At 40.6% G+C, this 27,207-nt stretch overlaps 1 protein-coding gene across 7 annotated transcripts in view; it reads right to left on the bottom strand.

Annotated features, from left to right (window-relative positions):
* The window catches only part of LOC126260204 (DNA primase large subunit-like), a 104,845-nt gene that overhangs the window by 36,826 nt on the left and 40,812 nt on the right, over positions 1–27,207 (bottom strand). For 4 of the 7 annotated variants that reach the window (XM_049957486.1, XM_049957490.1, XM_049957489.1 and 1 more), the window contains exons 2-3: positions 23,456–23,739; positions 10,541–10,848 (exon numbers count right to left, since the gene is read on the bottom strand). In XM_049957486.1, the coding sequence (XP_049813443.1) occupies positions 10,541–10,848; positions 23,456–23,739 (592 nt within the window). The remainder of the gene's footprint in view (positions 1–10,540; positions 10,849–23,455; positions 23,740–27,207) is intronic. The other 3 variants (XM_049957492.1, XM_049957488.1, XM_049957493.1) reach the window with 1 other exon arrangement.

Here is a 27,207-nt window from a genome sequence, read left to right as displayed (position 1 = left end):
CTGCAGCATTTTTATATTCTCTGCTTTCGTCAATTACATTCAATATCTCCTGTGATACCTACGGATTTCTACTAGCCCTTCTCTTATTACCTATTCAGCTCTCTGCTGCTTTCACTATTTCATCTCTCAAAGCTGCCCATTCAACTACCGTCTTCCTTTCCCCTGTTCTAGTCAATAGTTGCCTAATCCTCCCTCTAAGGCTCTCAACAATCCCCTACAAAGGTTCGTCATCATTGCCTTTTTTTCGAACACACAGGCCTACACGACTGTACATCAGAGATGGCCAACTGTGCAAAACCAAGGAGAAGAAAACCCCATGGTCTATGAGAGGCCAACGAAAGCTAGGTAAGGGACAAAAAAAGAAGAAAGGGGTGATGTAGGAGGAAAGGCAGGTGAGATGCCCTATCTTGAGAGCAGCCGGAAGCCCCAGAAAGCAGAATGATGGGACATACAACCCCCAACCCCCTGCCACTTACCAGATGTACCCCACTCAGAAATGGCCTAGAGAAGATTAGCAACATGGACAGGGCAAGAGAAGCACAAATACACATAAGACGAACAGACCATGTGAGAGGGGGAAAACAAAGAGTAAAAGAGTAGGTAGTGAGGGTTGGAGTGAACCACCAAGCCCAGACAGCCAAAGCCCTGTCTGAGCATAGGAGGCAAGAGTGTGTTCTGCCAACCCCTCAATGGGTCGATAAGATTAAGTGGCCCACTTTTAAAGAAAGTGGTAAAAGCTTTCCTCTCGAATAAACTGTAAAACTAAGTCAGCTGCTGGGGCATTGTCGACTAATACCATAGGTAGCGAGTCAGGGAGATTAAGCGTCCGCCAAAGGGCAGCTAGGTTGGGACAGTCCAGCAAAATGTAGGCGACCATCAAACGGAAACCACAACGACAGTGGAGTGGGTCCTCATGACAGAGGAGATGACCCTGAGCCAGCCAAATATGGCCGATGTGGAGTCGGTTAAGGACAGTAGGGTCCTTGCAAGAGGCCTGCATGGAGAACCTTCACAGATTTGTAGTCTTCTTTGTCACCTGCAGTTTGTTTGGTGAAAGAGTGAGCCACGCCGTATTCCAGACCCCTAAAACTTGATGGTGTAACACCAATCGGAGGCCTGTTTCCAGAACACTTATCTCAAGTGTTGGCTTACTGGTAGCCGTTTCAGCTAATCTATCAGCAAGTTCATTCCTCTGGATCCCAACATAGCCTGGGGTCCAAACAAAGGTCACTGAGTATCCATGTTGTTCAAGGGCATGCAGGAAATCCTGAATAGCCACAACCAAGGGATGGCAAGGGTAGCACTGGCTGAGAGCTTGCAAATTGCTCAAGGAGTCGCTGGAGGTGAGAACGGACTTACTGGTGCAGGAACAGATATGCTCAAGAGCACGAGAGAGGGCTACAAATTCCGCAGTGAAAACCGTACAGGTATACGGCAAGGAGCACAGTTCAGTATGTCCTGCATGAGTATAAGCAAAGCCTATGTGATCAACAATGACTGAGCCATGAGTATAGACTAATTCAGAACCCCAGGGTGTGCCAAGAATGGGAAAAAATTGGTGGCAGAGAGCCTTCGGCTGAAACCAGTCTTTTGGACCTTGTGACAGGTCAACACAAAGCTGTGGCCGAGGGATGCAAAATGGAGGTGTATGTGAGTGGTCCTGCAGGAGAGGTAGAAGAGGAAACAGAGTTCAGAGAGGAGGGGCTGGATGCGGATCGCAGTAATTATTCCTGATCTTTATCACCATTGTGAGAGATGTATTTCTGAGTTCGGAAAGAGGAGACTGCAGTTTGAATGCCTAGGGGAGCTGCAAGCATGTATAGCATAATAGACGAGCTGTTGTTGGTGCTGATCTGCAATGGAGGGACTGCATCCTCCACGAGTAAGCTGTTCACAGGGCTAGTTCGAAGGGCACCAGTCACAAGCTGAATCCCGCAATGGTAAATTGGATCCAGTATCTGCAATGCTGAGGGTGATGCTGATTCATATGCCAGACTCCCATAATCCAGACAGGACTGCATAAGGACTTTGTAAAGCTGCAGAAGGAGAGTGCGATCTGCACCGCAGCTGGTATTACTCGAGCAGCAAAGTGTATTAAGATGCAGCTAGCACTTTTGCTTAAGCTGGCGAAGGTGGGGAATCCAAGTCAAACAAGCATTAAAGACCAGTCCTAAAAGGTAGTAAGTCCCCACCACTTTGAATAGTTGATTGTTGATATAAAGTTCTGGTTGAGGGTGAATGGTATGACATTGACAGAAATGCACGACATGAATCTTGGTGGCCGAAAACTGAGAACCATGGCTGAAGGTCCATGACTGCGCCTTTCATATGGTGCCTTGCAGTCAACGTTCAGCGATGCCTACACTAGAGGAGAAATAGCAGAGGCAAAAGTCGTCAGCATACAGGGATGGTTATACTGATAACACCACAGCTGCTATTAGAGATTTGATGGCTAATGGAAGCAGAGCCCTGCAGGGCACCATTCTCTTGAATGTGGGGGGGGGGGGGGATTTTGGGAAGCATCAACTTGAACCCAGAACGTATGGTGCAACAGGAAGCTGTGGATAAAATTTGGGAGCGGAACACACAGATCCCATTCGTGTACGGTGGCCAGGATGTGGTGTCACTGTGTGATTAAGAAAGACAGCTATAAGGTGTAAAGTGCTAATGTTGGGCAAAAGCTGTTCAGATGGTGGTCTCCAGGTAAACCAGATTATCAGTAGTGGAATGGCCTTGGCAAAAACTACCCTGGGACTGAGCCAGAAGACCCCGAGACTTAAGGAGCCAACACAGCCACCAGCTTACCATGCATTCAAGCAACTTACAGAGAACACTGGTGAGACATATTGAGTGATAACTGTCCATCTCTACAATGGGCTTACCCAGTTTCAGCTCTGGAAAACTGATGCTTCCTCGCTATTGCGTTGGGAGTTCACCCTCACTCCAGATCCAGTTAAAGATGGCAAGGATATGACGTTGACAACCCACTGGCATGTGTCTGATCATTTGGTTGTGGATGTAGTCTGGCCCTGGGGCTGTACCAGCGCAGTGGGCTATACACTAATGAATTCCAACTTGTTGAATGGAGCATTATATGGCTCCAGGTGGTGTGTAATAAAAGATAATTACTTTTGCTTCATCTACTGCTTTAGAAAAAAAAAGGCAGGTTGATAAATCTCAGATGCTGAGCCTCGAGCATAATGCAGAGAAAAATGTTCGGCAATAGTATCCAGGTCAGTGTAAGCAGTGCTATTCAAGGTAATACCAGATACACCTGCAGGTGTCTGGTATCCCTAGAGACGTCTGAACTTAGCCCAAACCTGCAAAGCAGAGATACGAGATCGATTGTTGAAACATGCCATTCCAAGCATTCTCACTTCCATTGATTTATTGGGTTGTGGACTCTGACATGGAGCCACTTAGGTAATGAGGTGCTCCATTGGTGAATGCCACTTATTGCATTGGAGAGCCTGTATGATCTCTAATGGCCTCTGCGATTTCTGATAACTACTCAAGTACTGTCTTCCACCTGGGTAGGCCCGAAAGAATGGCATGGTTGAGCGGTCCTGTGAGCCCATGGTAAGAGGTGTAACAGACAGGAGTACTGTCACCAAAGGGAATGACAACTTAGTAGCTGTAGCACTTGATACTGTTGTACATGCTGGGTGCAACTGCTCCTACTTCTTTCTGGCCTATTGGTAAGTGATCTGTCCAGTCTTGTATCTTCTTCTCTCTCTGGGAAACAGTGAGCAGGGAGAATGCTGCTTTCTCACAAGTTGACACCAATTGGGGAGGGGGGGGGGGGGGTTAACGAGGAACATTCGCATGTAGCACTCATCCACAATCTCTATAGATGGAGCTAGCATTGCAACATTAAGACATGTGTCCAAATTTCAAACACTTGAAGCACCGAGGGGGGAGGGGGGATATAAGGTTTCACAGCACATCAGTGTACCATCAACTTGACTTTTCAGGCAATGAATCACCCTCAAGGGCCAAGATGAGGGCATTAGTAGTAACCCTATTGTCCTTTGGCCTCTTGTGTACACAACAGACAAAGTGTACACCCCGTCGCTACTAGTTGGAGCATAGCTCATAATCATCAGGTCTCAGTGGAAAACTGGTGCCCTGAACCATGTTGCGGGGAGTGACAGTCACCAGTATGTCACTCATTTAGTTACAAGCAACCAGTGCCTTGCAAACTAAGTATTGGGGGGAGTATTTTTCTGCTTGCCACTTAGCCCTACATTCCTTCCATGGTGTCGCCAGGGAAGGGAACATTTTAGAGCCATATCACTCTTCATTAAAAGAGGACTATCCTTTCACAGAGACTGCTGGGGCCATATGGTCGTCAGCAGGAGATAACTCCATCTGCTTCATTTGCAAATCATCAGCCATCCACTCTGCCACCCACTCTGAACACAGGCTCTCCCCGTTAGAGCCAACCAGCCTCATCAAAGGCTACCTGGCCAGTTATCCATTGCTTGGAGTCCCCGTGCTCCAGTCACAACAGGCAAGTACTCCTTGGCATGCATGGAGTGTTTTAAGCTCAGGCACCAACAGCATGATCCCTGCTTGGTCAGGGGGCTACCACCCTGCAAGTACTTGATGAAAGCCACACAATGGAAGGGCTACCACGTTGGGTTTTGTGTATATTACCTTATTAGAGGGAAGGCTGCAAAGATGGATAGGCACACCAAATTGGTCACCTTCCCTGCACGATCTGCAATTCTGGAGAATTTTGAAAACTGGTGGCAGGTCAAACCTAACAATTGGCCCATGTGTGCATTTAACGAAAAGTTTTAGAAAAGGCTGGAAATGGAAACTCTAGTTCCAATCATAAACCAGGGTCTGCACAAAGAAAACCATATAGTGGAGAGGCAGAGGGGGAAGGGGGCTGTGAAAGTACCAGCTTGAAGCATGGAGAGGAAGTAACACTGCAAAAGCTAGGGCCCTGCGGTAGCCAGGCACCTACTCACAAAAGAATCGTGAACCCGCTGGGGAGACCTACAAAGAGTTACGCAGATTCACCAGAATGCTAAATTACTATTGTTGACACTTATCTTTCTTAAACAGTTGTGCAGGAGCCACTCAACTGCCTACTTAAAGGAAAACACACATTGGGCTACCGGAAGGTTCTGTGGACACTACAAACCAAATCTGCTTTTGAAGATCTCAAGAAGGCTCTGTCTTAGACTACACTACTAACCTACCCAAAATAGACATAGCTTTAGCTCGTATGGTGGATGCAAGCCAGATGGCAACAAAAGGTCAATGGACGATGGTAACCATTTGCATTGCTTTTGACAAATCTCACTGAACAATGACAGAAGTGGAGCGCAATCGACAGATAGTTGCTTGCCATCTACCCGGCCATCAAACATTGTAGATCGTTTGTTGAAGGTCATAATTTTTTAATAATCATAGATCATTAACTGCTCACAATCATTTTTCAACACATAACTGACCTCTACTTATCCTGCCAATGCAGACAGGTGCAATTTATAGCCCTGTTCACAGCTGACATAAGCACAAATAAGGGCAGGATACTATATGGTGGACTGTGTCTCCCAACTAGTTCAAGCTCTATCAACTGGAATAACATTGCTAGGGAACGACAAGAAGATCATTTTCTTCAACATCATCTCAGAGATCCATGATCCACAGCATTACAACTTGAATTTGTGCCAATGCCTGGGACGCAGAATGGAATTTGGCTTGATGGGAATGGAGAGAGACAGCAGCCATGCATTCTTGAGAAGTAGCACCATGAATATTCAATGCCTTGCACATTCCTGCTCACCTTGGAATCTACAGTTCAGCCAAACTAGTCGCTTACAAAGCCATTTGTCCCAGTATACAGAAAGACGGATGTGCCTGGGCCAACACCTTCACAAGTTTTCAACACAAAAAAGGTCAGACATTTTTGAGCCAACTGAGAGCTTTCCTATGCCAGCAATATGCTTTGCACACCTTTACATGAACATTGTGAGACCACTGTTGTAGTCATCAGAGTGTCATTACTTCTCACAATAGTCTACCACTTCACCAGACAGCCAGAAGCAGTGCCTGTTGCAGATGTCTCTGCTAAATCTGTTGGCAGAGCATTAGTTCAGTTATGGTCCACAAGATATGGCATTCCACAAACCATAACCACTAACAGAAAACATCAATTTGGTAAGCTGTTATTTCAGGAATTACTCCAATTCTACAGCTACAATGACATTCACACAATAAGCTATGATCTTTCCAGTAATGGGATGGCAGAGCAAATGCTCACATTCATACGACAAGCTATGACCTCATTAGTAATTGGATTGTTACAGCAAGTACCTCACAACCTAAAAACTGTCCTGATGTGTAGAGTTTCACTGCAATTTGACACGCTGTTGTTAGCCCTGCTGGGGCTGTGTATAGGAATCTAAGAGGATAGGCACTGGTCACCTGTAGCTGCGGGTGACTGTCCTCTGAAATATACACCAATTTTGTGCAACATCTCTGACTGCACACACACACACACACACACACACACACACACACACACACACACACACACACACACACACACACACACAGAGAGAGAGAGAGAGAGAGAGAGAGAGAGAGAGAGAGAGAGGTGTTTATCCACATAGGTCTGCAAACATCTCAATATCTTTGGCTCAAAGATGATTCTGCACTCACTCTGCTCTCACCACCCTACTCCAGGCCCAACAGTGTTATTTACAGATGTAGCAATGTGTTTCATTTTGGATGGGAATGGTAAACAAGACATCATTTCTATTGAATGACTCAAATCGGCATTTGCCGACACAGATACACTCTTCCCATCTCCACAATGGGAACTTCAAGAGTGTGACCCCTGCGCACACTTCCGCTCAGATATCAGATTCAGCAGAAGACACCATTATGCTGGGTAGAGAGAAGCCAATGGAGCACCTACCATCACCTGCCCAAACAATTATTTCCACACTCAGTGGCAGACAAGTAAAGTTCAAATTTCTGTATTTACAAAGTGTTCCTGGGTTCAGCACAGGGTCACACCCACCAACAGCTGTTGCAAATCAGCTGCCTGGGACATGACCCTGCTATCTGTCAGTCAACAGCTGACAAATGTGCACTCTGAGCTAACATTTACATACAAGTGACAGTGGGCAGCTAAAGAGGCAGACAAGACAGCCAGACCATATTCATTGTACCTGTCCCTATAAAACCACAAAAACATTGAGAAAGGGCTCTGCTGTGTTCTGCTCAAGTGGCTGCCACCCCAAAAAGTCCTTGGGGAAAACTAAAGGAGATGAGGAATCCAATGTTTCCAGTCATTGCTTCAGCAAATTCTGTGCTTCAGCTGTTCAAATAAGGAAGCTGATGTGGTGTCTCATGATAGTCATCATGACATGACACACAATGAGCAGCAAGTGTTATTGCTGACTAAAGACATCTGTGGCCTGTGCTTTGCTTAAACTACATGCAATGTAATTGTGCACTATTCAAGTGTCTATTATTCAGTGTTAACAAATAGCATTTTATGTTCAACATTAAATAATGTTGCTATTTATGTGGTTGAGCCATATGAACTCTGAATCCCATAATCTTATTCTTAAAACCCTGTTCTCATTAACAAGATTCACTGCTCTGTATGAACATGCCTCAGAGCAGTAAGGTACTACATCATTTATTTCATCAACTGTGCATCACCATCCTTTAGTTCATCAATAATTGGGTACATATTAACTGTTTCAGCTGAGTACTATCCATCAAAATGTTATCAGGAAGTATCCTGCTATCCTGTTGCATAAAAGCTGGAAAATTTACCACTGAAATCAGACTGAAACAGCAAAAGAATGATCCCAGTTTATTTTTCCCATCAGACTCTTTAAGAAATCTACAATGAACTCCTCAGAAATTACTAGTTATTTCTTCTTGTCTTACAAGCAACTTAATAATGCTTGTAGATCTCTTATAGCTGAAAGCTTCCTAAAGGGGGTATCTGTATATTGTTACAATTACAAGAGAAGTTCTGATCCACACAAGAACTGCTGTTACAAGTTTTTGATGTGTCCAACATTTACATTTACAATACCTGATATTCAACTTCTCTATCCCTGTGATTACACAGTTTTCCATTCTCATGAAACAAATTAATCTTTCTTTTCTGGAAACTGTTGCATATATTATGGTTCTGTTCTGCTCTAATTTCTTTCAAGGCTGCCTGTTTATAGTCCAACTAGCCTAAAAAATGTGCCCCTCTGATGCACTTTAACGTCAGCAGGTCCCATACTTTCTTATAAAAAATGAATATCACAGCAGTACGAAAAGCTGTCATTTTCTGTCCTCTGTGGGCAGAGCTATTTAACTATCACAGCCAAAGAGTTTCTCATGCTACAGAAGACATAAACAAATGACCACACAGGATGCCAGTGCATGAATTCAATTTCACACTGTTTTATGACTCTAGAAAGTGACTGGGCTTTAAAGTCCCATCAGGCAGAAAAGGGTTAAAGTTGTTCCTAGAAGTTTGCTGCACTCTACTATGTTCAGAAACTGTTTGAGGCTCTTCCCCTATTCCAGGTAAAAAGCCAAACTGATTAACTGATTGCTAAAAGAAATTTGAACTGTGATTGACAGGGTTTTCTCCTTTTGCTCATTACTTGTTACCTTTTCCCAGTTCCCACTGTGTCTTTCCCCCTTCAATCTATCTAATTCAAAATATTACTTTTCTGGTTCTGCCCGAAGGCCACAAATATTTTTTCCCTGTTCTACGATTCTCTTGTCTCGGCTGCATGATCTGCTTAATGGGACAGCCTCAGCTGATATTTTACTGGCCTCCCCACAACTGCCCCAGTGAAACACCACTCCACAGTCCTGACATGTTCAGGCATAGTAACTCAACCCTTAGGCTGTAGGGAAAAGGAATTTTTGGGCAAACAAGGAAAAATGGTTGGGCACTTGTGTTTAAGCCTCCCAGTCTCTGTGCAGAGAATAAAAGGCACCAAGTTATTCTCTAGATATGTACTGCAGACACAAATGCACGCAGATCTTTTTCAGATAATAAACTATTTGTTGCCCACCACATGGACTCAGTTCTTCACAGGATGCAGATAATCATCAAAATTAGAGGTACTGTGCTTGACCATCTAATGCTACTTTAGTAGTAATTGTAATCTGTTTGCCCAATTAGTTTAATATTTTTGACTGAAGAAAGAAATGATACTGAAATTTGCCTAATGTGGGACTGAAACCAAACACTTAACATAGTTATGTGCACCAGCCCTGCTGCAGAATAACCTCTTCTAGGCATACGTTGCCACTGTTCTGAAGACCCTTCCAATTTCCCACAACATATTTCCAAATAAATAATACTAAGAATGAGATGGCACAGGTATTTCACTGAAAGTCAAGACATGAAGCTCCTTTATTAATTTACACAGTTATAAGCATTCTTTATTTTTATAAACAGAGTGATTTTGTGATGATGTTACAGAGTCTCAGGGATAATGAATTTAAGGTAGGAGACCCTGGTCCAGAAATGACCAAGTCTGAAGTTATAAAATCTTTCTGATACCCCTGACAATAGCCCTCTTCTACTGCAAGTTCTTTGCTTTCCATTTTTTGGGAGTCATAGTATGGACCCAAATAAGAAAAAAAATTTAGTAAACACTGGCTCTAAAATGGATACCTTAAGAGCTATGAGCACTTGTTCAGCAGAAGATGTGTATTTCACAGTAGCAAAGATGAACAAGTGTTCATAGCTCTTAAGGTATGCTCTTTAGAGCCCATATTTACTGGACTTTTTTCCTTGCTTTGGTCCATACTACCTCCTCCCAAGAGCTTGCAATAGAAGATGTTTACTGTCAGAGGCATCTGAACAGTTTTCGCTTATAACTTTCAACCCAGTCTTTTCTGGACCAGGCTCCCATACCTCAGATTTATACATTTACCCTTCACCATAGTTTGGACAAGAAGAGAATAGAAGCTTTCGAAATGTGGTGCTACAGAAGAATGCTGAAGATTAGATGGGTAGATCACATAACTAATGAGGAGGTACTGAATAGGATTGGGGAGAAGAGGAGTTTGTGACACAACTTGACCAGAAGAAGGGATCGGTTGGTAGGACATGTTCTGAGGCATCAAGGGATCACCAATTTAGTATTGGAGGGCAGCGTGGAGGGTAAAAATCGCAGGGAGAGACCAAGAGATGAATACACCAAGCAGATTCAGAAGGATGTAGGTTGCAGTAGGTACTGGGAGATGATGAAGCTTGCACAGGATAGAGTAGCATGGAGAGCTGCATCAAACCAGTCTCAGGACTGAAGACCACAACAACAACATCATCGCTGAAAGTTTGTAACACCATCACGGAATCACACTATATAGTACTACATGCCTTGTAACACCTGCATAGCATGGCAGGTGGCAAAAAATTTAGCTCTAGTCAATTTTTTCTTGAAAAAATGTACAAAATTATTTATGCAGCCACATGATTAAAGTTTGTAAAATACTTGAAATGAAACAGAGTTACCGAATGTTTATAGGTCCTCACCTGACAAGGAGGGAACAGGTGTGCATGGGCATCAACATTGTTTGCTTCTAAAATATTTTGTTTCAGACCAACACTGCGATTCTGGAACCATGCACTTAGTTTCTGCAGTATTCCTTTTAGTCGCTCATCTGAGAGGACAGACTGTAGGCACCCACGTTCTGCTGCAGAACTGCAAGCTGCTCTCAACTGTGTTGCAAAGAGCATAGGCAGCAGCTGCCTACGCCATCCTCCACAAGGCACTCTAGCCACACCTTCAGAAAGTTCCACCAGCCTCTTTCGTACTAGTTGCAGGCACGCCGTGAAAGGCACTAATGAATCAGAATAAAAAAACTGCCTTATACTAACTTAAAGAGTAATGAACAGTTACTAGAGGAGTTCTAATATCATTAAGAACTATCTGCACAGATATTCTTTTATACATTAAACAGCTCATAACAATTTAATAAACTGATGCACAATATGCTACTGTTTGCAGCAGGCAGTTCTGTACTCTACATCAGCTAGACACCAATTCACATTGAAATATTAATGTACAATTAATTCAAAACCTCTTATTATTTGTGCCTAACATTCATCACAGAATGCTGTTTACACTTTAGCTAGAATAACATGCATGTATAAGGTGAGTGGCAGTGTAGCACATGACACACCAGCCAACAGCATCATACTGCCACACTTTCCTGCAGCTTGTACGAGTATTTCAGGATGCTTGTTGAACACCTAACACCAATTTTCATATTTGTGCATGTGTGGTGATTGTTACTGTTCTGTCCACTATTTCTTGTGACTGGCATACAGCAAACAAAAAATAACATATTAACAAGCAATAGTGACAAATTTATATGTACATACATGTTTCAAAAGGTAGTAAGAAGCAGAGAGTGTCCCTTGTGACAGATTTCCTGTTGACCACAAAGTAGAATAGGCTCACTCGGTGATAGCAAGTTACAGTTGCAATTAAAGTATTAAAATTAATGTTCACATTACATGTAAAAATTAAGTATCTATATACAGCTATAACCTTAAATAATGATATCATCATTGTCTATATCATGGTAGTCTTTTATATTGTAACAGAATTTTTGTTATCCAGTCATATATTTTTAATTTTTTAAATGGCAAGCATCGAGCAATAAGAGGAAACTTGTTAAAAATTTTGGTGGGCATTCACTTTATGGGAGTTTCCTGTTATTGGTAGGTTGTGCCTTGAAATGTCAATGTTTGCCTTATTTCAGTTATGTTCATGAATTGTTTCCTTGGCAATACATTCTTTAATACAGTTCTTGCCAAATAACGCAGACTCATAGATATACAGATTCACCAATGTTAGTATCCTAGGCCTTTAAAGGAGTGAGACTGTGCTCTATATGACCAGCCTTGCATATTACATGGACAGTTTTTTGGACTTTTGAAATGTTGCTGATATGAGCAGAATGTCTCCCATATGAGTAGACCATATGAGATATGTTACCGAAAGAGTGCAAAATATATCGTTTGGAAATAATTATTACTGACAGTATCTCTCAGTTTCCACAAGGTAGGACATTTGTGAGATCTTTTTACAGACTTGGCTGATATGCTCTTCCCAACTGAGTTTATCATCAATATGTATTCCTACAAGTCTGATATAAGTTTACTGGCTACAGACCAATTTAATACACTGTCATTTGCCACAGGCAGCAACAGCTAGAGGGTTTAATGTGGAAAAGAGAGAGAGCAAACTGGCAATGCCACAAAATGCTCTGGGCAAAGAACTTGTCACCCTCTCGTTATCTGAGCTGCATGTCACTAGTGCCCCTTATTACCAATACACGATCAATGAATGACAGAAACTGGAGATCATTACACTGTCACTTAATATAAATCAAGTTTTTTCATTGTTTATATTGTCAGCAAGGAAAGCTGTGGTTCTTTAAGGAATTCCCCTCCTATGTATGAAAGAGCTCCAAACTTCTGATTACTTTACAAATGAGTTAATGTGTTGAATATTTGTCATTAAGTATATAAGCAATAAAAGTTTTAAAAAGGTTTTAAATTATGTTAAAAGTTTTTTTAGGTTTGAAATTATGTTTAAAGTTTTTTAGAAGTTGCTAAGTGTTCTCACTGTCAAACATTGGATGAGTATAGCTTGGGTAATTTGCACTCAATATTAGGCAAAACCTAGTGTTTTAAGTATCTCATATTTATGACATATTTCTTGAATTGTGTGTTGTACAATGATGATTTCGAAGGTACATTCCGTGGTATACATGGATACTGTCTGCAAAATATTTTGTGAATGGAGTTAGTAGTAAGGAAGCAATAAATTAAAACTTCACACCTGATGTGGCATTTTTATTACATGGACAGCAAAGATGTAAGTAACAAAAATTTTTTCCCTTCATGATTTTGTTCAGGGTGTCAGCAAGAAAGCGTTTCATAAAGGTTTGAAGTTACATGATAAGTCCCTGAATTTGCTCTCATAGTAAAATAATGAATGAATAAAGTCTGGGTATTTTCATATGGTAAGTTACGCCGTCACAATGCGTTTATACAGTTTCTAACTGTAATACTTGTTTTACTGTGTTAAAGATTTAACATAACATTATATCTCTTTATGAGAGCATTATAATAGTATTTTAAATTTTTAAGTTTGGCCAATAATTATTTGAAATATTGAAAATCAAATTTTTGATCCTCCTTAGAGCTTTTAAATTGCTACCCTGTACCTGGAACCATGAACCAGGCTGGCAATTAAGCAACATAGATATGTTATTAGGATTTATAACTATCAGCTGTTGCTGCCAGGACATGGATTTATTTGTAAGAAAAACCACACTGTCATGTATTTACATACACTATGTGATCAAAAGTATCCAGACACCACCAAAAACATTCATTTTTCTTATTAGGTGCATTGGGCTGCCACCTACTGCCAGGTACTCCATATCAGCAACCTCAGTAGTCATTAGACATCGTGAGAGCAGAATGGGGTGCTCTGCGCAACTCACAGACTTCAAATGTGGTCAGGTGATTGGGTGTCATTTGTGTCTTATGTCTGTATTTGAGATTTCCACACTCCTAAACATCCCTAAACATCCTCCTAGTGAAGTGGAAACATGAAGGGACACGTACAGCACGAAAGCGTGCAGGCTGACCTCGTCTACTGACTGATAGAGACCATCTACAGTTGAAGAGGATCGTAATGTGTAATAGGCAGACATCTAACCAGACCACCACACAGGAATTCCAAACTACATCAGGATCCACTGAAAGTTCTATGACAGTTAGGCAGGAGGTAAGAAAACTTGGATTTCATGGTCGAGTGCCTGCTTATAAGCTACACATCACACTGGTAAATGGCAAACGACACCTTGCTTGGTGTAAGGAGCGTAAACATTGCATGATTGAACAGTGGAAAAATGTTGTGTGAAGTGACAAATCATGGTCACAATGTGGCGATCTGATGGCAGGGTTTGGGTATGGCGAATGCCCAATGAACGTCATTGCCACTGTGTGTAGTGCCAACAGTTTAAATTCAGAGGCATTAGTGTTATGGTGTGGTCATGTTTTTCATGGAGCGGGCTTGCACCCCTCGTTGCTTTGCATGGCACTATGACAGCACAGGCCTACATTGATGTTTTAAACACCTTCTTGTTTCCCACTGTTGAAGAGCAATTCGGGGTTGGTGATTGCATCTTTCAACACAATCAAGCACCTGTTCATAAAGCACGGCCTGTGGTGGACTGGTTACACGACAATAACATCCCTGTAATGGGCCGGCCTTGACAAAGTCCTGACCTGAATCCTATAGAACACTTTTGGGATGTTTTGGAATGCTGACTTCATGCCAGGCCTCACCGACCAACATCAATAACTCTCCTCAGTGCAGCACTCCGTGAAGAATGGGCTGCCATTCCCCAAGAAACGTTCCAGCACCTGATTGTATGTATGAATGCTAGAGTCGAAGCTGTCATCAAGGCTAAAGGTGGGCCAACACCGTATTTAATTCCAGCATTACCGATGGAGGGCGCCACAAACTTTTAAGTCATTTTCAGCCATGTGTCTGGACCCTTTTGATCACATAGTGTACTTCAGCCAATTGGGTTTCTTGCATAGTTGATTCTCTGTTTAAAGATTTGATCATGAAAAGAAAGATTTTACAGGGTAGTGAATAAAGGGATTTATTTTGAATGTAATAGGATCACTAGAAAGAGTACAGCAAGGAGGTTATTGGGAAAGCTAAAGACATCTCCCCTGCCACTAAAGAATAAGGAATAGGAACATTTTAATTAAGAAACGACAAGAGAAAATCTGTGTTCTCTTTATACCAACAGAGGAAATAATTGTCAATGATCAAGTGTATTAGAGGGAGGAAGGTCATTTGGACCTGGAAACTTGTAAAGTTGGGAAGATGAGGACAGTATGCAAGACTTTTGTTCTACGCACAAAAATTAGATTAAGAGCTTCGGATAAGAACAGAGATTATAAAACAAACAGCAAAATTTTAAGAAGTAAATACTGATGATAGGTATTAGCTACCAGTGAAGTGTGTGCTATCAGTTGCAAGAAATGCTAAAGACAGAATGCTCATTCAACTCACAGATGTTTCCTACACAGATACCACAAGAAGAGTACGAGTGGCTAGATTTACATCTACATCCATACTCCGCAAGCCGCCTTGAGGTGTGTGGCGGAGGGTACTTTGAGTACCTCTATCGGTTGTCCCTCCTATTCCAGTCTCGTATTGTTTGTGGAAAGAAAGATTGTCGGTATGCCTCTGTGAGGGCTCTAATCTCTCTGATTTTATCCTCATGGTCTCTTCGAGAGATATGCGTAGGAGGGAGCAATATATTGCTTGACTCCTCGGTAAAGGTATGTTCTCAAAACTTCAACAAAAGTCCTTACCGAGCTACTGAGCATCTCTCTTCCAGAGTCTTCCACTGGAGTTTATCTATCATCTCCATAACTCTTTCGCGTTTACTAAATGATCCTGTAACGAAGCGCGCTGCTCTCCATTGGATCTTCTCTATCTCTTCTATCAACCCCATCTGGTACGGATCCCACACCGGTGAGCAGTATTCGTGTACTGGGTGAACAAGTGTACTGTAACTTACTTCCTTTGTTTTCGGACTGCTTTTCCTTAGGATTCTTCCAATGAATCTCAGTCTGGCATCTGCTTTACCAAAGATCAACTTTATATGATCATTCCATTTTAAATCACTCCTAATGCGTACTCCCAGATAATTTATGGAATTAACTGCTTCCAGTTGCTGACCTGCTATTTTGTAGCTAAATGATAAATGATCTTTCTTTCTACATATTTGCAGCACATTACACTTGTCTACATTGAGATTCAATTGCCATTCCCTGCACCATGCGTCAATTCATTGCAGATCCTCCCGCATCTCAGTACAATTTTCCATTGTTGTGACCTCTCGATATACTACAGCATCATCCGCAAAAAGCCTCAGTGAACTTCTGATGTTATCCACAAGGTCATTTATATATATTATGAATAGCAACAGTCTTACAACACTCCCCTGCGGCACACCTGAAATCACTCTTACTTCGGAAGACTTCTCTCCATTAAGAATGACATGCTGCTTTCTGCTATTAGTTTTGTATAAAAAGAAGTGGCGCATGAGCCACAAGAGTAGTAAGATGAAAAGAGCCAATCAGTGCAGTGAGAGTAACACTCAGTAAGTCTGCATTATTGCCTATCTGAAGTTGTTTGTGCGAGTCTCTTTCAGAGGCTGTAAGATGAGAAATGTATCGGTCATGATACAAAATAACAAAAGTGATATACTCTGTGTTTTATTTAAAAATAAGCACATCATCAAAATCAAATGCTGGGACTTTCTGAAGCAATAACTCCTGAGGATATCAAAGTTGAGTATCTCATCATATGGAGCAGCTAAGTTGTTATCTGAACATTTATTAACTGTGATTGAAACTTTCTAATTTTCACTCATCTACATACTTGTGAATGGTGGAGGCCCAAACTATTAAGTCGCACCAATGGTATTGTTGAGAATTTACTATTGCCGTTGTCCAATTACAGATAGAATACAAAAACTGAATATTTTATTCTCACTCAGCATCAGTGACAATCAAAATGCATTTAAGGGTGGCATTTGAAAGCACACTTCATGCACACAACTGCTACCACCAGAAGCTCTGATTGCAATGCGACTCCCCACATTAATAGCAATCTGGAGTGGGGTGGGGGAGGGGGAGGAATAACAGGGTATGAGTGGAGGGGGGATAGAAGAGCTCAGTCTAGAGGAGCATTCAGGGACTAGACAGCAACCTGATCAGACTGCTATGTGCAGTGCCGGGAGATGGTTGGCTCTGAGCACTATGGGACTTAACATCTGTGGTCATCAGTCCCCTAGAACTTAGAACTACTTAAACCTAACTAACTTAAAGACATCACACACATCCATGCCCGAGGCAGGATTCGAACCTGCGACCGTAGCAGTCGCGCGGTTCCGGACTGAGCGCCTAGAACCGCTAGACCACCGCGGCCGGCGCCGGGAGATGGGGTGGAGGAAAAAATGGGGAGAAGAACGGAGAGTAACAGAGAAGGGGAAAAGACTGGTGCATGCACTGGCACAGAGCGGGGGTATGTGAAAAGGGAGGAGGTGATAGGATAGAGGGGGGGCAGAAACTGTTGCATGGAGGGTGTGGGGACAGTATGTTACAATAGGTTGAGGCTGAGATAAAAAGGAGAGCAGAGAATGTGTTATAAGGATAACTCTCATCTGCGCAGTTCAGAATAGGTGGTGGTGGTGTTGGAGGGAAGGATCCAGATGGACACCAGATTGCTCTTTGCGTGACAGTGACATTCCAGTTACAGCTGCCAATGGTAGCAGTCATGTGCTTGCTTGAGTGGAGGGGAAAAAATTATATATATATATATATATATATATATATATATATATATATATATATTTAACATTACGTTCGTTACCTCAGTGCCTGTTTCACCACACGCACCATTCGGATTCTTACCCCAGACAACAGTTTCTCAGAACTCCACAGTTGGGAAATAGCACTACACCTTAGTTCTCACCACCACCCACCTGGCATTAATTTACGCTAATTTCTTCTGCCTCAGCTTTTCTTCACTGTAGCTACTCTGCTTCACTCCATTTTAGTTTTCTACATCTTTCATTGTATTTCCTGTCTATTTTTCACCACCCCCCTCCCACCTCTGTTACGTACAAAGCACTTAGCTTTTCATTCTTATCAACTGGAGCACAATGTTTAAGTAGTAATATGTCTTGCATATTTCCCTCTCTTCCACCTTTAAGCTCTCAGGTTTTCAAATCTCGTCCGATGCAGTCCCCGGTCAGTCAGTCTTTCCTTCTCATCCCGTACTGTAAGTGTCCCTGACCTGCAGTTCTGGGTGACTTTCCTGAAATCTACCCCTTTTCCTAGACCTCTCCAGTCCTTTTCCTTCACCCTTTTTCTTTCCTCTTCAACATTTCTGCCTGAAGAAGGAGCCACTGGCTTCAAAAGCTTGCAAATCACAACAGTCTTATGTGTGTGTTCTGCTGGCACTTGGTGAGTAGATTTTTTTCTCTATCCAATTAAATAATTTTATTGACAAGTGTGTGTGTGTGTGTGTGTGTGTGTGTGTGTGTGTGTGTGTGTGTGTGTGTGTGTGTGTGTGTAGACTCACAAGACAAGTAATTTTATGAAACAGGAAACCACAGAAATCAGACAGGCAAGTAAGAAAAAAGATAAAGGTAGGAGTAAGTCAAACGATCCACACTATCAAGGAAATTTTGCGAATAAATATTTTTATGTACTGAAAACAAGTTATAACTACGATTACCAAAAATGTATGCAGATTTTCTAGAGAAAACATAAAAGAATCACAAAGAAGTTGCCCACTAGACAGTGCCAGGTCAGGAAAATAAAAAAATAAATAATAAAAAACTAGCAGGCATAGCTGCACTGCTAGACTATATGCTGAAAGAATGCATAGACAGCACACAATCTTCCTTATCTAATGACAGAGCTACTTTTCTTTTCAGCCTCTGACTGTGTGAATATCAAAAAGGGTTTCACTATGACGATTAAGGCTTTTGCTGTAATGGTACACTACCTCTCCTATCCCCTATGAAAAAAAAGTCTGCCTGTAATTCCTAGACGTCCTCCTGGTACTCTCTTTAAAAGGGCAGAAGATCACCAAATATGAGTGTAGGAATGATAGGCCTGATGATGGGATGAGAAGTGGGCATAGGGTAATCCATCATCATCTTCATCATTGGAGTAGTAAAAGTGATGTAGCATCACACAGTTGGGCAGCGTCATTAAACAGAATTACACTGATGACAGCATGTCTGAATTTATCTGCATAGCATTTGCATTGTCTCACTGTTGTTGCTGTTGTGGTCTTCAGTCCCGAGACTGGTTTGATGCAGCTCTCCATGCTACTCTATCCTGTGCAAGCTGCTTCATCTCCCAGTACCTACTGCAACCTACATCCTTCTGAATCTGCTTAGTGTATTCATCTCTTGGTCTCCCTCTAAGATTTTTACCCTCCACGCTGCCCTCCAATACTAAATTGGTGATCCCTTGATGCCTCAGAACATGTCCTACCAACCGATCCCTTCTTCTGGTCAAGTTGTGCCACAAACTTCTCTTCTCCCCAATCCTATTCAATACTTCCTCATTAGTTATGTGATCTACCCATCTAATCTTCAGCATTCTTCTGTAGCACCACATTTCGAAAGCTTCTATTCTCTTCTTGTCCAAACTATTTATCGTCCATGTTTCACTTCCATACATGGCTACACTCCATACAAATACTTTCAGAAATGACTTCCTGACACTTAAATCTATACTCGATGTTAACAATTTTCTCTTCTTCAGAAACGCTTTCCTTGCCATTGCCAGTCTACATTTGATATCCTCTCTACTTCGACCATCATCAGTTATTTTGCTCCCCAAATAGCAAAACTCCTTTACTACTTTAAGCGTCTCATTTCCTAATCTAATTCCCTCAGCATCACCCGATTTAATTAGACTACGTTACATTATCCTCGTTTTGCTTTTGTTGATGTTCACCTTATATCCTCCTTTCAAGACACTGTCCATTCCATTCAACTGCTCTTCCAAGTCCTTTGCTGTCTCTGACAGAATTACAATGTCATCGGCGAACCTCAAAGTTTTTATTTCTTTTCCATGGATTTTAATACCTACTCCGAATTTTTCTTTTGTTTCCTTTACTGCTTGCTCAATATACAGATTGAATAACATTAGGGAGAGGCTACAACCCTGTCTTACTCCCTTCCCAACCACTGCTTCCCTTTCATGTCCCTCGATTCTTATAACTGCCATCTGTTTTCTGTACAAATTGTAAATAGCCTTTCGCTCCCTGTATTTTACCCCTGCCACCTTCAGAATTTGAAAGAGAGTATTCCAGTCAACATTGTCAAAAGCTTTCTCTAAGTCCACAAATGCTAGGAACGTAGGTTTGCCTTTCCTTAATCTTTCTTCTAAGATAAGTCGTAGGGTCAGTATTGCCTCACGTGTTCCAACATTTCTACGGAATCCAAACTGATCTTCCCCGAGGTCGGCTTCTACTAGGTTTTCCATTCATCTGTAAAGAATTCGTGTTAGTATTTTGCAGCTGTGGCTTATTAAACTGATAGTTCGGTAATTTTCACATCTGTCAACCCCTGCTTTCTTTGGGATCGGAATAATTATATTCTTCTTGAAGTCTGAGGGTATTTCGCGTGTTTCATACATCTTGCTCACCAGATGGTAGAGTTTTGTCAGGACTGGCTCTCCCAAGGCCGTCAGTAGTTCCAATGGAATGTTGTCTACTCCGGGGGCCTTGTTTCGACTCAGGTCTTTCAGTGCTCTGTCAAACTCTTCACGCAGTATCGTATCTCCCATTTCATCTTCATCTACATCCTCTTCCATTTCCATAATATTGTCCTCAAGTACATCGCCCTCGTATAGACCCTCTATATACTCCTCCTTCCACCTTTCTGCTTTCCCTTCTTTTGCTTAGAACTGGGTTTCCATCTGACCTCTTCATGTTCATACAAGTGGTTCTCTTATCTCCAAAGGTCTCTTTAATTTTCATGTAGGCAGTATCTATCTTACCCCTAGTGAGATAAGCCTCTACATCCTTACATTTGTCCTCTAGCCATCCCTGCTTAGCCATTTTGCACTTCCTGTCGATCTCATTTTTGAGACGTTTGTATTCCTTTTTGCCTGCTTCATTTACTGCATTTTTATATTTTCTCCTTTCATCAATTAAATTCAATATTTCTTCTGTTACCCAAGGATTTCTACTGGCCCTCGTCTTTTTACCTACTTGATCCTCTGCTGCCTTCACTACTTCATCCCTCAAAGCTACCCATTCTTCTTCTGCTGTATTTCTTTCCCCCATTCCTGTCAATTGTTTCCTTATGCTCTCCCTGAAACTCTCTACAACCTCTGGTTCTTTCAGTTTATCCAGGTCCCATCTCCTTAAATTCCCACCTTTTTGCAGTTTCTTCAGTTTTAATCTACAGGTCATAACCAATAGATTGTGGTCAGAGTCCACATCTGTCCCTGGAAATGTCTTACAATTTAAAACCTGGTTCCTAAATCTCTGTATTATCATTATATAATTATCTGATACCTTTTAGTATCTCCAGGGTTCATCCATGTATACAACCTTCTTTCATGATTCTTAAACCAAGTGTTAGCTATGATTAAGTTGTGCTCTGTGCAAAATTCTACCAGGCAGCTTCCTCTTTCATTTCTTAGCCCCAATCCATATTCACCTACTATGTTTCCTTCTCTCCCTTTTCCTACTACCGAATTCCAGTCACCCATGACTATTAAATTTTCGTCACTCTTCACTATCTGAATAATTTCTTTTATTTCATCATACATTTCTTCAATTTCTTCGTCATCTGCAGAGCTAGTTGGCATATAAACTTGTACTACTGTAGTAGGTGTGGGCTTCGTATCTATCTTGGCCACAATAATGTGTTCACTATGCTGTTTGTAGTAGCATACCCGCATTCCTATTTTCCTATTCATTATTAAACCTACTCCTTCAATACCCCTATTTGATTTTGTGTTTATAACCCTATAGTCACCTGACCAGAAGTCTTGTTCCTCCTGCCACCGAATTTCACTAATTCCCACTATATCTAACTTTAACCTATCCATTTCCCTTTTTAAATATTCTAACCTACCTGCCCGATTAAGGGACCTGACATTCCACGCTCCGATCCGTAGAACGCCAGTTTTCTTTCTCCTGATAACGACATCCTCTTGAGTAGTCCCCGTCCGGAGATCCGAATGGGGGACTATTTTACCTCCGGAATATTTTACCCAAGAGGACGCCATCAGCATTTAACCATACAGTAAAGCTGAATGCCCTCGGGAAAAATTACCGCCGTAGTTTCCCCTTGCTTTCAGCCGTTCGCAGTACCAGCACAGCAAGGCCGTTTAGGTTAGTGTTACAAGGCTAGATCAGTCAATCCAGACTGTTGCCCTTGCAACTACCGAAAAGGCTGCTGCCCCTCTTCAGGAACCACACGTTTGTCTGGCCTCTCAACAGATACTCCTCCGTTGTGGTTGCACCTACAGTACGGCTATCTGTATCGCTGAGGCATGCAAGCCTCCCCACCAACGGCAAGGTCCTTGGTTCATGGGGGGAGGTGTGTCACAGTATTCAGCTGCATTCCTTATCATCCCTTGTGACATTAATTCCTATAGCTTCTTAAAATGAAATGCAAGGCATCATGGGAACAAGGCTTAACAAATATACAACAGAGTCTTCTGAAGAGGGTTTAAGGATGCTGGTGCGTCACTATGATGAATGTCACAATTGCTATGGTGATTATGTTGAGAAATATGTAATATATACAATATACACGTTTAATATCAGTACAACAACCATTCATTATATCCATGTTTGCCTTAACTAAAAATCCTGAGAGAAGCTGAATAAGATGAGGGAGGGGGGGGTGGGGGGGGGGGAAATATCAACTCAGGTAATTTTCTGGAAGATGTGGCGTTGGAGGTCTCCCTTGAACTTGGATCATGAGTGACTCTTCTTGTTGTCAGTTTTACTGTAATCTTAAGCCTTGCCAGTCCATTTTGCTCCAATCATTTCTTGTACTCAATCAGGAAGAACAGCCCCACATTCTGAAAATTGGAAATTTTGCTTTTACTGTGTGTTCCTATTTGCTGCCATTCGTTGAGCAATTTTGCTCTGTCTATACAGTATTGCCAATAAATGGAGCTGGAACAGGACTATATACAACATATGAAGAGCTAAATTTTTTATTCTGGAGAAACTTAGGCCTGTATACTAAATATGAAGAGCTAAATATTTTATTGAACAGTAAGTTATCATATTTAATTCCAACTAAAGCAAACTCTTTTGTAAGTGCATTACGTGGCACCTACTGGGAGTCAGCAGCATTAATTCTCATAAATGAATAGCTACTACTACCAATAATTTTAGATGATGAGGATGATGATGATGATGATGATGATGATGATGATGATGATGATGATGATTATGATTATGATTCTCTCTTGCCTCGCATAACACCAGAAACAGCTACTCTACTCATTATAAATATTGTGTAGGTGCACATTGGATTTCACTGTAAACTGTGGGTTTTATTTGAGAAAACCCTATTCAAACAGCTGTTTAATAATAATAAATAATATTTTAGTGCAACAAAAAAACTGAATTTTTTGAATTTTACCCTAGCTTGATAATTCATGACAGCATATTTCATATTTTTGGCCACAAGATGAATGATCACACATCCACAAGTGACCAGTGCCGCATAAAGATATTTAAAATCTAATAAAAAATATTCTTTTATGCTTGTATCTGAAGTACACATATACAGACAAGAAATATTAAATACTCTGCCTGTAACAACTCACAGTGGACTGCAAACTCCATACAGTCCTCTCTGTGATTAGTACTGAATGCATGAAACAGGGCATCAGTTTGTAACTGGGTTAGAGTATTGTCTATTACAGAAAGTATTTCCAACATTTTCTGAGATTTAGCATAAAATTTCAAACCATCTGCAATATGCTTTCTAATTCTTCGGATTGCTCCAATAATTTCATTTTCAGTGATTGTATTTATACGTTTTAGAAAAAAACGTGTTTCACCTTCTATAAAGAAATCTCTGAACTCCAAACAAGACAAGGACATCAACCTGTAACAGAACAAATAAATTAATGATAAAAGTGGATAGATCATCAACTTCTTACAGTTTTTACCTATTAATTCCAACCTATTAAGTGCCAAGATTCTCAATCTATCTATCCTGATTCACTGCACCCTCCCTGGAGTTGGCCGTTTGTTCTCAGTATATTGAGTTTCATTCAGTTTTCACATTTTATATTTATTTGAATACTGACATGAAGGTGCATTACACTGTATTTGCTTTCATTTAAGTCGACAATATTTTCAGCAAATCATCGAGCATATTCAGGCAGCATTAACCTGTGTCTGATAGGTTCTGAAGTGAGGCACCTTCCTGTGAACTGTTTCAGTCATGGTCTTGAAATGCTAACAGGTCATCATAAAATGTTACAGTTATCTCTCTTTGACATTACTGATCATCCATACCACAGCCACCACTCAGGTAAGCACATAATTTGCAGGTATGTCAAAGTTACTTTAGAAACTCTTAGTACACCATGCAAATTACAGTAGAAAGTCAATTTTAAAATTGCAGGTGCATATCATAATATCAGTTACACAATATTTCATGTATTTTGAACCAACCATGTCAAGCAAAACAAAGCTCATATTGCATTACTAAGACTATGTTTTACATATAAGGTCTTGAATCATTGGGTAAGCATAGGACAATGCTAATGCTCCATGGATACAGAGCTCACAAACTCAAAGTTATCTATAAGTAATTCCGAAAACAAGGTGGAAGTAAACAATTTCATGGAAAACAAAAACAGTGTGGATAAAAGTTAAGGCTATCATCTTGGATGAAACCCAGGCCACGCTATTTCTCAATTTCTAAATAAAGACACTCAAACTGAATGTTTAGTTTCTGTTTACCCCCAAGCCAATGCAAGTTTCATCGTGAAAAACATTAATCACAACACTCTCAAAACAGATACTTTTGATATTGTAACTGCATTGGGAACAACAGCCAACTTTTAACAAAAACTTTAAGAAAAAAACAACCTTCCATTGCTTCAATGTTTTTAGTGGACATGCCATTTAAACATGATCTTCCAAATTGGTCACGTTTAGAAACAGAAGTAACAAATATAAATTCACAGATATATAAACTCTGTTCAAAATTTTCAAATATTACAGTAATTAAACCAAGTGAAACATGTAGCGAACATCATAAACGAAATGGATTTCACTTAAATAACCTTGGCAGCAGAGAAATCACGAACTTCACATTAGAAACCGTGAAGTAAGAGAAATTACTAAGTGGCCCCACAGTACCACTTAGTTATAAGGAATAAAACATAACTATGGAAAACCCTGTACCCAAGGACAAATGCAGTGTAAAACATATAGATAACTCAAGTGAGTGTAGCACATTTGGCTTTGAAAAATTTTTATGGCTAAGCCTCCTATATCAGGAGAGGCAATAGTAAAGAACTTTATGTCCACTTGTGTACAAACACATCTCAGAAGAGAGATATTATGGTGTCACAACAGGCAACCAACACCCTAGGTACCAAAGGCAATAATGTAGTATGCCACCTCCATCAAAACGGTATGTATACAACCAAAATGTGCAGTCAATAATAAACAAACTGGCATGCATTCAACTCTTATTCACAACAGACCTGGAATATGTACGTGTCATAAGCATTATAGAAGAATGGTTGAAATCGGACCACATCTGCTCAAATAGCATACCTGGTTATGCATTAGAACCCCACTGCAGCTGAAAAAGTTAGAAAGGTGGAGGTGCTGTTGTATTTATAAAAAAATTCTACAGAATATAGAAATTTGACCAATTTGGTTATTTAAATAAAGGTAAGGATTTTGAGCTAGCTGCTATCAAAATTTTAGAAACAAATATAATTATTGCATGTTTTTATGGTTTCCCAGCAGCCAATGTATGTGTCTTTCTGAAACATATTGAAATACTCCTAAATAAACTCCATCAAAACAAAAAGGTACTAATTTAATGTAGATTTTCAGTCCCCAGGACATGAGAGAAATCTCTATTGAATCTCACAAGCTCATTCAATGTGAAAGCTACAATAAAATTCACTACAAGATGCAAAAATTATACCAAAAGACCCTCGACCAGGTATGTATAAACTGTCTCTAGCAGATTGTAGAACCTTTTAAACCTTTCACCTTTACTGAATGGTGGTCATTTTCATTTGTAAGTGTGTGACTGTGTTTCAGTTTAGAGACGTTAGCAAAAATATGAATATCTCTGCACTGGGTTAAGTTACAACATTGCAATTGACATGATTGTTTTTAGAAAAGTGTCCTCTACAACATTGTCTATTACACAAAATACCCTAAATTCAAAACTAACCAGTCAAAATTACCTCCAAAGTTTGGTATCCAAATTTTCAAAAATCCACATTTTAGGCCGAAAAATAACAAACAAGGAGTGATTTACGAGAGTCTGTTTTTTCTATAGTTAGATAGAATACACTACTAGCATCATATAGAGCAAGAACACTTACAAATGTTTTCTTATTTTTTATGAATTTTTGAAATTTGAAAATTTTCATTTTTTGTTAAGTTTGGGGTTAGTTATCTCAGGTGGGACTGAATATAAAAATATGATTTTTACACTGTTTGTACACCTATATGATAGCAACATACTGTACAAATTGCAACTTTGAAATCTGACTTAACAAAGAAATGAATTTTTGAAAATGAGGAGATAATTCACATTACTCTACAACTGATCTTATGGCTGTTGCCTAGTCATGTGTGATATTGGCGGAATATAATCAATTATTATTGAAGTACGATACTGAATTATATACAAAAAGTGGAAACATCACTGAAATTAATGTTTATATTATTTTGACATACTTAAAATAAATATTTTCAATTAACATCCTTCAAGATGCGACTGTTCCTAAATCTGGTGGTGAATGTTAAGAACACTTATTTCTTCAGACAGCTTCTGTGATACAGAGTAAGACCTCCAAGTTGCTGTGGTAAGTTCAAGCACTGAAAGTTTCCTTAAAATGTTTTTCATTGGTATCCAAACTTAGTCACTAGTAGATTTCTTTAATGATGTTCTTGGGCCAACTGGATGGTAAAAATGCACAAAAACATCATTGTTCTCCAAACTTATTCTTTCAACCTCTGCAAGCCACCACTGTCCATCATACACACATGCCACTATGTCATTCAACATTAAATACAGAGATGTAATTTTACTGACACAATGATCCTCACAAATTTCGGTTTCTGACGTTACATAGTATCGAACTAAGTTTTCTGCAATGCCAAGGAATTTGTGGAAATGCCTTGTTCCTTTTATTGCTATACAGTTTTCAAATCTGGTTTGAAGTGTTGTTTTCATATGCAGAACCACTTCTTTCTTGATCAGAAAATAGGTAATGCCTTTGACATTATCCTTGCAAAAGACATACATGTCATATACTGTGAGAATTTGGTCTGTGGTTGGTCTTCGTAGGCTGGCTTTACTTCA

This window comes from Schistocerca nitens, chromosome 5 (genome assembly GCF_023898315.1).
Source record: "Schistocerca nitens isolate TAMUIC-IGC-003100 chromosome 5, iqSchNite1.1, whole genome shotgun sequence".
NCBI classification, from domain to species: Eukaryota; Metazoa; Arthropoda; class Insecta; order Orthoptera; family Acrididae; genus Schistocerca; species Schistocerca nitens.
This window is presented reverse-complemented; position numbering and strand designations above follow the sequence as displayed.